Source organism: Pelophylax lessonae (assembly GCF_965119305.1).
Source record: "Pelophylax lessonae genome assembly, chromosome: 1".
Lineage (NCBI taxonomy): Eukaryota > Metazoa > Chordata > Amphibia > Anura > Ranidae > Pelophylax > Pelophylax lessonae.
In genome coordinates, this window is record NC_138768.1 from 13,008,518 (window position 1) to 13,021,811 (window position 13,294).

The 13,294-nt window shown below is 51.0% G+C and overlaps 1 protein-coding gene across 4 annotated transcripts in view; it reads left to right on the forward strand.

Moving 5' to 3' along the window:
- Positions 1-1,024: 1,024 nt before the first annotated feature.
- Positions 1,025-13,294, forward strand: part of LOC309555740 (transcription factor COE3-like) — a gene marked incomplete at its 5' end in the record, with an annotated part of 262,839 nt that continues 250,569 nt past the window's right edge. For all 4 annotated transcript variants that reach the window (XM_082257815.1, XM_082257816.1, XM_082257817.1 and 1 more), the window contains one exon: positions 1,025-1,158. In XM_082257815.1, coding sequence (XP_082113941.1) covers positions 1,025-1,158 — 134 coding nt within the window. The remainder of the gene's footprint in view (positions 1,159-13,294) is intronic.

Consider the following 13,294-nt stretch of genomic DNA (forward strand, 5'->3'; position numbering starts at 1 on the left):
CAGATTTGGAGTAGGAGGACAGAGATGATGAGGGGCACATTGGGGGGACAGATGTGGAGTAGGAGGATGGAGATGATGAGGGGCACATTGGGGGGACAGATGTGGAGTAGGAGGACAGAGATGATGAGGGGCACATTGGGGGGACAGATGTGGAGTAGGAGGACAGAGATGATGAGGGGCACATTGGGGGGACAGATGTGGAGTAGGAGGACAGAGATGATGAGGGGCACATTGGGGGGACAGATGTGGAGTAGGAGGACAGAGATGATGTTGGGCACATTGGGGGGACAGATGTGGAGTAGGAGGACGGAGATGATGAGGGGCACATTGGGGGGACAGATGTGGAGTAGGAGGACGGAGATGATGAGGGGCACATTGGGGGGACAGATGTGGAGTAGGAGGACAGAGATGATGAGAGGCACATTGGTGGGACAGATGTGGAGTAGGAGGACGGAGATGATGAGGGGCACATTGGGGGGACAGATGTGGAGTAGGAGGACAGAGATGATGAGGGGCACATTGGGGGGACAGATGTGGAGTAGAAGGATGGAGATGATGAGGGGCACATTGGGGGGGACAGATGTGGAGTAGGAGGACAGAGATGATGTTGGGCACATTGGGGGGACAGATGTGGAGGGAAAGTGAGGAGGTTGAGGTATGGAGGCATCAGGAAGGGAGGAGGTTGTAGATTATAGAGGGGAGGGAGTCCTCCCAGCCTCCTCACTCCCCCCGTGCCTCCCCCGGGACAGCCGCCTCTCAGCCTCCTGCCGGAGGATCTCACATTCACAATTGTCGGGCTGAGAAGAAGTACGGGCTGTGCGTCTCCTGGATGACACCGGACAGGGGATAGCGGAGACCGGACACTGAACACCGTATAGTGGATACCGGACAGCGGAGACCGAACACCGGACAGGGAAGAAAGGACAGCGGATACCGTAGACCGGAGAGCGGTCCTCTGTGGGATATTCCGCCGTGGATAGATCGCGGAGGGAATTTAGTCTGGGAATTGTCGGAGGGACCCCCAATGTTCTCCATCCAGGATTCGCTGTCCCGGGGGGCGCTGAGTATGAAGGAGGAACCGATCCCCGCCGGACTCTCCGCCGTCCGCTCCTGGATGCACTCCTCCGGAATCATGGACTCCAGCACCGCTGCACAGAGGTAAGGGACCCCCGTCACACGGGGACAGGTGACACACGTCATACGGGGCGGGAGGTTCGGAAGGATGGAGGTTGCCCAGCATTCGGATGCTGAGGAGAGGACTTTACAGAACTTCTGTCACAGTGCCTGAATCCCATCACTGACTGAGGATGTCCACAGATACAGCACTGGTCCCCAAACCTAGGGACACTGACACTGGGACTTATCATCTGACACTGGGACTTATCCACTGATACTGGGACCTACCCACATTGAGACCTATCCACTGATACTGTGACCTAGGGACACTGACACTGGGACCTCTCCACTGACTCTTGGACCTAGGGACACTGACACTGGGACTTATCATCTGACACTGGAACTTATCCACTGATACTGGGACCTAGGGACACTGACACTTGGACCTCTCCATTGATACTGGGACTTCTCCACTGACAATATGACCAGTCCACTGACACTGGGACCTATCCATTGACACTGGGACCTATCCATTGACACTGGGACCTCTCCATTGACACTGGGACCTCTCCATTGACACTGGAACCAATCCACTCACAATGGGACCAGTCCACTGACACTGGGACCTATCCATTGACACTGGGACCTCTCCATTGACACTGGAACCAATCCACTGACAATGGGACCAGTCCACAGACACAGGTACCTAGCCATTAAAACTGGGACATAGAGACACTGATACTTGGACCTCTCCATTGATACTGGGACTTCTCCACTGACAATATCACCAGTCCACTGACACTGGTACCTATCCACTGACACTGGTACCTACCCATTGACACAGGGACCTATCCACTGACACTGGTACCTACCCATTGACACAGGGACCTATCCACTGACACTGGGACCTCTCCATTGACACTGGGACCTCTCCACTGACACTGGGACCTCTCCACTGACACTGGGACCTCTCCACTGACACTGGGACCAATCCACTGACACTGGGACCTCTCCACTGACACTGGGACCAATCCACTGACAATGGGAGCAGTCCACAGACACTGGTACCTTTCCATTGAAACTGACACATGGGGCCTAGGGACACTGACACTGGGACCTATCCACTGACACTGGGACCTATCAACTGACACTGGGACTTATCCTCTGACACTGGGACTTATCAACTGACACTGAGACCCATCCACTGAAACTGAGATTTATCCACTGACACTGGGACTTATCCACTGACACTGGGACTTATCCACTGACACTGGGACCTATTCACTGACACAGATCTGTTCACTGACACTGGGACCTGTCCACTGACACTGGGACTTATCAACTGACACTGAGACCCATCCACTGACACTGGGACTTATCCACTGACACTGGGATTTATCAACTGACACTGGGACCTATCCACTGACACTGAGATCTGTTCACTGACACTGGGACCTTTCCACTAACACTGAGACTTATCCACTGACACGACACCTGTGCACCAACACTGAGACATATCTACTGACACTGGAACTTATCAACTGACACTGGGACTTATCAACTGCCACTGGGACTTATTAACTGACACTGGGACCTATCCACTGACACCGGGGCCTAGGGACAATGACACCGGAACCAAGGCTGTCATCTACACCTCTTAACCTTGGGGCGTGTCCTACTGATGCTGTGACCTCACATATATTGCTGACACTGTGACCCCAGGACATGTCCCTCTGACACTGTGACCCTAGGACATGTCCCTCTGACACTGTGACCCCAGGATATGTTCCACTGACACTGTGACCCCAGGACATGTTCTACTGACACTGTGACTCCAGGACATGTTCTACTGACACTGTGACTCCAGGACATGTCTCACTGACACTGTGACCCCAGGACATGTTCTACTGACACTGTGACTCCAGGACATGTCCCTCTGACACTGTGACCCCAGGATATGTTCCACTGACACTGTGACCCCAGGACATGTTCTACTGACACTGTGACTCCAGGACATGTCCCTCTGACACTGTGACCCCAGGACATGTCCCTCTGACACTGTGACCCCAGGATATGTTCCACTGACACTGTGACCCCAGGACATGTTCTACTGACACTGTGACCCCAGGACATGTCTCACTGACACTGTGACCCCAGGACATGTCCCTCTGACACTGTGACCCCAGGACATGTCCCTCTGACACTGTGACCCTAGGACATGTCCCACTGACACTGTGACCCCAGGACATGTCCCACTGACACTGTGACCCCAGGACATGTCCCTCTGACACTGTGACCCCAGGACATGTCCCACTGACACTGTGACCCCAGGACATGTCCCTCTGACACTGTGACCCCAGGACATGTCCCTTTGACACTGTGACCCCAGGACATGTCCCTCTGACACTGTGACCCCAGGACATGTCTCACTGACACTGTGACCCCAGGACATGTCTCACTGACACTGTGACCCCAGGACATGTCCCTCTGACACTGTGACCCCAGGACATGTCTCACTGACACTGTGACCCCAGGACATGTCCCTCTGACACTGTGACCCCAGGACATGTCCCTCTGACACTGTGGCCCCAGGACATGTTCCACTGACAATGTGACCCCAGGACATGTCCGTCTGACACTGTGACCCCAGGACATGTCCCTCTGACACTGTGACCCTAGGACATGTCCCTCTGACACTGTGACCCCAGGACATGTTCCACTGACACTGTGACCCCAGGACATGTTCCACTGACACTGTGACCCTAGGACATGTTCCACTGACACTGTGACCCCAGGACATGTTCCACTGACACTGTGACCCCAGGACATGTTCCACTGACACTGTGACCCTAGGACATGTTCCACTGACACTGTGACCCCCAGGACATGTCCCACTGACACTGTGACCCCAGGACATGTCCCTCTGACACTGTGACCCCAGGACATGTTCCACTGACACTGTGACCCCAGGACATGTTCCACTGACACTGTGACCCCAGGACATGTCCCCCTGACACTGTGACCCCAGGACATGTCTCACTGACACTGTGACCCCAGGACATGTCCCTCTGACACTGTGACTCTAGGACATGTCCCACTGACACTGTGACCCCAGGACATGTCCAACAGACACTGTGACCCCCGGACATGCTCTACTGACACTATGACCCCAGGACATGTCTCACTGACACTGTGACCCCAGGACATGTCCCTTTGACACTGTGACCCCAGGACATGTCCCACTGACACTGTGACCCCAGGACATGTCCCACTGACACTGTGACCCCAGGACATGTCCCTCTGACACTGTGACCCCAGGACATGTCCCACTGACACTGTGACCCCAGGACATGTTCCACTGACACTGTGACCCCAGGACATGCCCCTCTGACACTGTGACCCCAGGACATGTCCCTCTGACACTGTGACCCCAGATGTCCCTCTGACACTGTGACCCCAGGACATGATCAACTGACACTGTGACCCCAGGACATGTCCCTCTGACACTGTGACCCCAGGACATGTCCCTCTGACACTGTGACCCCAGGACATTTTCCACTGACACTGTGACCCCAGGACATGATCAACTGACACTGTGACCGCAGCACATGTCCAACTGACACTGTGACCCCAGGACATGTTCAACTGACACTGTGACCCCAGCACATGTCCCACTGACACTGTGACCCCAGGACATGTTCAACTGACACTGTGACCCCCAGGACATGCCCCTCTGAGACTGTTACCCAGGACATGTCCCTCTGACACTGTGACCCCAGGACATGTCCCACTGACACTGTGACCCCAGGACATGTCCCTCTGACACTGTGACCCCAGATGTCCCTCTGACACTGTGACCCCAGGACATGTCCCTCTGACACTGTGACCCCAGGACATGTCCCTCTGACACTGTGACCCCAGGACATGTCCCTCTGACACTGTGACCCCAGGACATTTTCCACTGACACTGTGACCCCAGGACATGATCAACTGACACTGTGACCGCAGCACATGTCCAACTGACACTGTGACCCCAGGACATGTTCAACTGACACTGTGACCCCAGCACATGTCCCACTGACACTGTGACCCCAGGACATGTTCAACTGACACTGTGACCCCCAGGACATGCCCCTCTGAGACTGTTACCCAGGACATGTCCCTCTGACACTGTGACCCCAGGACATGTCCCACTGACACTGTGACCCCAGGACATGTCCCTCTGACACTGTGACCCCAGATGTCCCTCTGACACTGTGACCCCAGGACATGTCCCTCTGACACTGTGACCCCAGGACATGTCCCTCTGACACTGTGACCCCAGGACATGTCCCTCTGACACTGTGACCCCAGGACATTTTCCACTGACACTGTGACCCCAGGACATGATCAACTGACACTGTGACCGCAGCACATGTCCAACTGACACTGTGACCCCAGGACATGTTCAACTGACACTGTGACCCCAGCACATGTCCCACTGACACTGTGACCCCAGGACATGTTCAACTGACACTGTGACCCCCAGGACATGCCCCTCTGAGACTGTTACCCAGGACATGTCCCTCTGACACTGTGACCCCAGGACATGTCCCACTGACACTGTGACCCCAGGACATGTCCCTCTGACACTGTGACCCCAGATGTCCCTCTGACACTGTGACCCCAGGACATGTTCCACTGACACTGTGACCCCAGGACATGATCAACTGACACTGTGACCGCAGCACATGTCCAACTGACACTGTGACCCCAGCACATGTCCCACTGACACTGTGACCCCAGGACATGTTCCACTGACACTGTGACCCCCAGGACATACCCCTCTGAGACTGTGACCCCAGGACATGTCCCACTGACACTGTGACCCCCAGGACATACCCCTCTGAGACTGTGACCCCAGGACATGTCCCACTGACACTGTGACCCCAGGACATGTCCCACTGACACTGTGACCCCAGGACATGTCCCACTGACACTGTGACCCCAGGACATGTTCCACTGACACTGTGACCCCAGGACATGTTCCACTGACACTGTGACCCCAGGACATGTCCAACTGACACTCTGCCCAAGGACATGTCCCTCTGACACTGTGACCCCAGGACATGTCCCACTGACACTGTGACCCCAGGACATGTCCAACTGACACTCTGCCCAAGGACATGTCCCTCTGAGACTGTTACCCAGGACATGTCCCACTGACACTGTGAAGCTGTGAAAACGGAGGAGACGTTTCCCTGAAGCTGAATGTTGGGAAAGTTTATCTTTGTCTCCATTGCCTGGGGCAGACGGAGATTTGTGCGAAGTTTTCAGTGCTGTCCTCTGATTGCCGCTCCTCGGCGGGTGGATTGTCCCTCTAATAAGGGATTGTCCCTCTAATAATGGATTGTCCCTCTAATAAGGGATTGTCCCTCTAAGAATGGATTGTCCCTCTAATAATGGGTTGGGAATCCAGTTGCTCCCTCATAGATTAGAAGTAAAATCTATAATTGTGTCAATGATAAGACTGTTATATCAGAGTCCTCTCCTCCTATTCACATTGTCTGTGATGTTCAGTCACTCTGCAGCCATAAAACAGCAAGTCAGTGCCGGTATATCAGTTTATTCGGGGTTAATACTGAGTCAGTGTCGGGTTATCAGTGTGTTCGGGGTTAATACTGAGTCAGTGCTGGTATATCAGTGTGTTTGGGGTTAATACTGAGTCAGTGCCAGTATATCAGTGTATTCGGGGTTAATACTGAGTCAGTGCCGGTATATCAGTGTATTTGGGGTTAATACTGAGTCAGTGCTGGTATATCAGTGTGTTCGGGGTTAATACTGAGTCAGTGCTGGTATATCAGTGTGTTCGGGGTTAATACTGAGTCAGTGCTGGTACATCAGTGTGTTCAGGGTTAATACTGAGTCAGTGCCAGTGTATCAGTGTGTTCGGGGTTAATACTGAGCCAGTGCCGGTATATCAGTGTATTCGGGGTTAATACCGAGTCAGTGCCTGTATATCAGTGTATTCAGGGTTAATACTGAGTCAGTGCCGGGATATCAGTGTATTCGGGTTTAATACTGAGTCAGTGCCGGTGTATCAGTGTATTTGGGGATAATACTGAGTCAGTCCTGGTATATCAGTGTATTCTGGGTTCATACTGAGTCAGTGCCAGTATATCAGTGTATTCAGGGTTAATACCGAGTCAGTGCCGGTGTATCAGTGTATTCAGGGTTAATACTGAATCAGTGCTGGTATATCAGTGTATTCAGGGTTAATGCTGAGTCAGTGCTGGTATATCAGTGTGTTCGGGGTTAATACTGAGTCAGTGCCGGTATATAAGTGTATTTAGGGTTAATACTGAGTCAGTGCCAGTGTATTAGTGTATTCAGGGTTAATACTGAGTCAGTGTCGGTGTATCGGTGTATTCGGGGTTAATACTGAGTCAGTGCTGGTATATCAGTGTATTTATGGTCAATACTGAGTCAGTGCCGGTATATCAGTGTGTTCAGGGTTAAAACTGAGTCAGTGTTGGTATATCAGTGTATTCGGGGTTAATACTCAGTCAGTGCCGGTATATCAGTGTATTCTGGGTTAATACCGAGTCAGTGCCGGTATATCCGTGTATTCGGGGTTAATACGGAGTCAGTGCCGGTATATCAGTGTATTCGGGGTTAATACTGAGTCAGTGCCGGTATATCAGTGTGTTCGGGGTTAATACTGAGTCAGTGCCGTTATATCAGTGTATTCGGGGTTAATACCGAGTCAATGCCGGTATATCAGTGTATTCGGGTTAATACTGAGTCAGTGCCGGTACATCGGTGTATTCGGGGTTAATACTGAGTCAGTGCCGGTATATCAGTGTATTCGGGGGTTAATACTGAGTCAGTGCCGGTATATCAGTGTATTCGGGGTTAATACTGAGTCAGTGCCGGTATATCAGTGTATTCGGGGTTAATACCGAGTCAGTGCCGGTATATCAGTGTATTTGGGGTTAATATTGAGTCAGTGCTGGTATATCAGTGTGTTCGGGGTTAATACTGAGTCAGTGCTGGTACATCAGTGTGTTCAGGGTTAATACTGAGTCAGTGCCAGTGTATCAGTGTGTTCGGGGTTAATACTGAGCCAGTGCTGGTATATCAGTGTGTTCGCGGTTAATACTGAGTCAGTGCCGGTATATCAGTGTATTCGGGGTTAATACAGAGTCAGTGCCGGTATATCAGTGTATTCTGGGTTCATACTGAGTCAGTGCCAGTATATCAGTGTATTCAGGGTTAATACCGAGTCAGTGCCGGTGTATCCGTGTATTCAGGGTTAATACTGAATCAGTGCTGGTATATCAGTGTATTCAGGGTTAATGCTGAGTCAGTGCTGGTATATCAGTGTGTTCGGGGTTAATGCTGAGTCAGTGCCGGGATATCAGTGTATTCGGGTTTAATACTGAGTCAGTGCCGGTGTATCAGTGTATTTGGGGATAATACTGAGTCAGTCCTGGTATATCAGTGTATTCTGGGTTCATACTGAGTCAGTGCCAGTATATCAGTGTATTCAGGGTTAATACCGAGTCAGTGCCGGTGTATCAGTGTATTCAGGGTTAATACTGAATCAGTGCTGGTATATCAGTGTATTCAGGGTTAATGCTGAGTCAGTGCTGGTATATCAGTGTGTTCGGGGTTAATACTGAGTCAGTGCCGGTATATAAGTGTATTTAGGGTTAATACTGAGTCAGTGCCAGTGTATTAGTGTATTCAGGGTTAATACTGAGTCAGTGTCGGTGTATCGGTGTATTCGGGGTTAATACTGAGTCAGTGCTGGTATATCAGTGTATTTATGGTCAATACTGAGTCAGTGCCGGTATATCAGTGTGTTCAGGGTTAAAACTGAGTCAGTGTTGGTATATCAGTGTATTCGGGGTTAATACTCAGTCAGTGCCGGTATATCAGTGTATTCTGGGTTAATACCGAGTCAGTGCCGGTATATCCGTGTATTCGGGGTTAATACGGAGTCAGTGCCGGTATATCAGTGTATTCGGGGTTAATACTGAGTCAGTGCCGGTATATCAGTGTGTTCGGGGTTAATACTGAGTCAGTGCCGGTATATCAGTGTATTCGGGGTTAATACCGAGTCAATGCCGGTATATCAGTGTATTCGGGTTAATACTGAGTCAGTGCCGGTACATCGGTGTATTCGGGGTTAATACTGAGTCAGTGCCGGTATATCAGTGTATTCGGGGGTTAATACTGAGTCAGTGCCGGTATATCAGTGTATTCGGGGTTAATACTGAGTCAGTGCCGGTATATCAGTGTATTCGGGGTTAATACCGAGTCAGTGCCGGTATATCAGTGTATTTGGGGTTAATACTGAGTCAGTGCTGGTATATCAGTGTGTTCGGGGTTAATACTGAGTCAGTGCTGGTATATCAGTGTGTTCGGGGTTAATACTGAGTCAGTGCTGGTACATCAGTGTGTTCAGGGTTAATACTGAGTCAGTGCCAGTGTATCAGTGTGTTCGGGGTTAATACTGAGCCAGTGCTGGTATATCAGTGTGTTCGCGGTTAATACTGAGTCAGTGCCGGTATATCAGTGTATTCGGGGTTAATACAGAGTCAGTGCCGGTATATCAGTGTATTCTGGGTTCATACTGAGTCAGTGCCAGTATATCAGTGTATTCAGGGTTAATACCGAGTCAGTGCCGGTGTATCAGTGTATTCAGGGTTAATACTGAATCAGTGCTGGTATATCAGTGTATTCAGGGTTAATGCTGAGTCAGTGCTGGTATATCAGTGTGTTCGGGGTTAATGCTGAGTCAGTGCCGGGATATCAGTGTATTCGGGTTTAATACTGAGTCAGTGCCGGTGTATCAGTGTATTTGGGGATAATACTGAGTCAGTCCTGGTATATCAGTGTATTCTGGGTTCATACTGAGTCAGTGCCAGTATATCAGTGTATTCAGGGTTAATACCGAGTCAGTGCCGGTGTATCAGTGTATTCAGGGTTAATACTGAATCAGTGCTGGTATATCAGTGTATTCAGGGTTAATGCTGAGTCAGTGCTGGTATATCAGTGTGTTCGGGGTTAATACTGAGTCAGTGCGGGTATATAAGTGTATTTAGGGTTAATACTGAGTCAGTGCCAGTGTATTAGTGTATTCAGGGTTAATACTGAGTCAGTGTCGGTGTATCAGTGTATTCGGGGTTAATACTGAGTCAGTGCTGGTATATCAGTGTATTTATGGTCAATACTGAGTCAGTGCCGGTATATCAGTGTGTTCAGGGTTAAAACTGAGTCAGTGTTGGTATATCAGTGTATTCGGGGTTAATACTCAGTCAGTGCCGGTATATCAGTGTATTCTGGGTTAATACCGAGTCAGTGCCGGTATATCCGTGTATTCGGGGTTAATACGGAGTCAGTGCCGGTATATCAGTGTATTCGGGGTTAATACTGAGTCAGTGCCGGTATATCAGTGTGTTCGGGGTTAATACTGAGTCAGTGCCGGTATATCAGTGTATTCGGGGTTAATACCGAGTCAATGCCGGTATATCAGTGTATTCGGGTTAATACTGAGTCAGTGCCGGTACATCGGTGTATTCGGGGTTAATACTGAGTCAGTGCCGGTATATCAGTGTATTCGGGGGTTAATACTGAGTCAGTGCCGGTATATCAGTGTATTCGGGGTTAATACTGAGTCAGTGCCGGTATATCAGTGTATTCGGGGTTAATACCGAGTCAGTGCCGGTATATCAGTGTATTTGGGGTTAATACTGAGTCAGTGCTGGTATATCAGTGTGTTCGGGGTTAATACTGAGTCAGTGCTGGTATATCAGTGTGTTCGGGGTTAATACTGAGTCAGTGCTGGTACATCAGTGTGTTCAGGGTTAATACTGAGTCAGTGCCAGTGTATCAGTGTGTTCGGGGTTAATACTGAGCCAGTGCTGGTATATCAGTGTGTTCGCGGTTAATACTGAGTCAGTGCCGGTATATCAGTGTATTCGGGGTTAATACAGAGTCAGTGCCGGTATATCAGTGTATTCGGGGTTAATACCGAGTCAGTGCCTGTATATCAGTGTATTCAGGGTTAATACTGAGTCAGTGCCGGGATATCAGTGTATTCGGGGTTAATACTGAGTCAGTGCCGGTATATCGGTGTATTCAGAGTTAATACTGAGTCAGTGTCGGTATATCAGTGTGTTCGGGGTTAAAACTGAGTCAGTGCCGGTATATTGGTGTATTCGTTGTTAATACTGAGTCAGTGCCGGTATATCAGTGTATTCGGGGGTTAATACAGAGTCAGTGCCTGTATATCAGTGTGTTTGGGGTTAATACTGAGTCAGTGCCTGTATATCAGTGTGTTCGGGGTTAATACTGAGTCAGTTCCGGTATATCAGTGTATTTGGGGTTAATACTGAGTCAGTGCTGGTATATCAGTGTATTCGGGGTTAATACTGAGTCAGTGTCGGTATCAGTGGCGGCCGGTGCGTTGGGGGCGCTGCCCCCCCTATCCATGCATCCGCCCCCCTAATCTACATGCGGGGCGCCGGACGCATGGAGTTCAATGTGTTTTTTTTTTTTCCTGAGTCACCTGATTAGAGCCAGAGGCTCTAAAAGGCTTCAGAAAAGGGTGGACCCGGGGTGCAGAGCAGTGCGCCCGAGCCCACCCATTGTGTGACAATTACGAATGAAAATTTGCTATTGTCACACGGATCCTCCTCCTGGCCAATCAGGAAGCGGGTCCGAGACACGGCCATTGGCCGAGGAGGAGGCGGGAGGACTCGAAGGAGACGTGGGGGGCTGAGGAGAAGCAGCTGCAGGTAAGTGCACTGGTCTCGGGAGGGGGGGGGGCACAGCACGCCAAGCTTGTCACTCTGCATTGAATGGGGGCACACTGATCTCTCTGCATTGAAAGGGGGGACACTGATCTCTCTGCATTGAATGGGGGGACACTGATCTCTCTGCATTGAATGGGGGCACGACAAACTCTCTGCATTGAAAGGGGGCACGCTGGTCATTCTGCATTGAAAGGGGACACGCTGGTCATTCTGCATTGAAAGGGGGCACACTTGTCATTCTGCATTGAATGGGGGTACACTGGTCACTCTGCATTGAAAGGGGGAACGCTTGTCATTCTGTATTGAAAGGGGGCACGATGATCACTCTGCATTGAAAGGGGGCACTCTGGTCTCTCTGCATTGAAGGGGGCACACTATAACTTAATTACTGAAGGCCCCTTTCACACTTTTGTGACCTCAAAGTCACGCAATTTTTTCACAGCGTTTTTTGCCGCAAAGCAATGCCTATTCCATTTTTATGTTTGCGCCCCCCCCCCCCCCCCCAAAAGAAAATTTTGAGCACCAGCCGGTATATCAGTGCACCAGTCGGTATATCAGTGTGTTCGGGGTTAATACTGAGTCAGTGCCGGTATATCAGTGTGTTCTGTAATCAGATCAGATTTCCTGTAATATGGAGAAGAGGAGAGGAGGGGAGAGGAGGAGGAGAGGAGAGGAGAGGAGGAGAAAACGAGGAGAGGAGGAGAAGAGGAGAGGAAAGGAGAGGAGAAGAAGAAGAGGAGAGGAGGATAGGGGAGGAGAGGAGAGGACAAGAGCAGGAAGGAGGAGAGGAGGGAGGAGGAAGGAGGAGGAAGGAGAAGAGGAGAGGAGGGGAGGAGAGGAGGAGGAAGGAGGAGAGGAGAGGAGAGGAGGAAGGAGGAGGGGAGGAGAGGAGGGGAGGAGAGGATGAAGGAGGAGGAAGGAGGAGAGGAGGAAGGAGAGGAGAGTGGGACAGGAAAGGAGGGAAGGAAGAGAGGAGGAGAGGTGGAGAGGAGAAAGGAGGAGAGGAGGAGAGGAGGAGAGGAGGAGAGGAGGAAGGAGGAGAGGAGGGGAGGGGAGGAGAGGAGAGGAGGAGGGGAGGAGGGGAGGAAAGGAGGTGAGGAGGAAGGAGGAGAGGAGAGTAGGAAGGAGGAGAGGAGGAAGGAGGAGAGGAGGGGAGGAGAGGAGGAAGGAGGAGAGGAGAGTAGGAAGGAGGAGAGGATGAAGGAGGAGGAGAGGAGGAAGGAAAGGAGGAAGGAGGAGAGGAGGAGAGGTGGAGAGGAGGAGAGGAGGAAGGAGGAGAGAAAAGGAGGAAGGAGGAGAGGAGGGGAGGAGAGGAGGAAGGAGAGGAGGAGAGGAGAGGAGGAAGGAGGAGAGATGAGGAGGAAGGAGGAGAG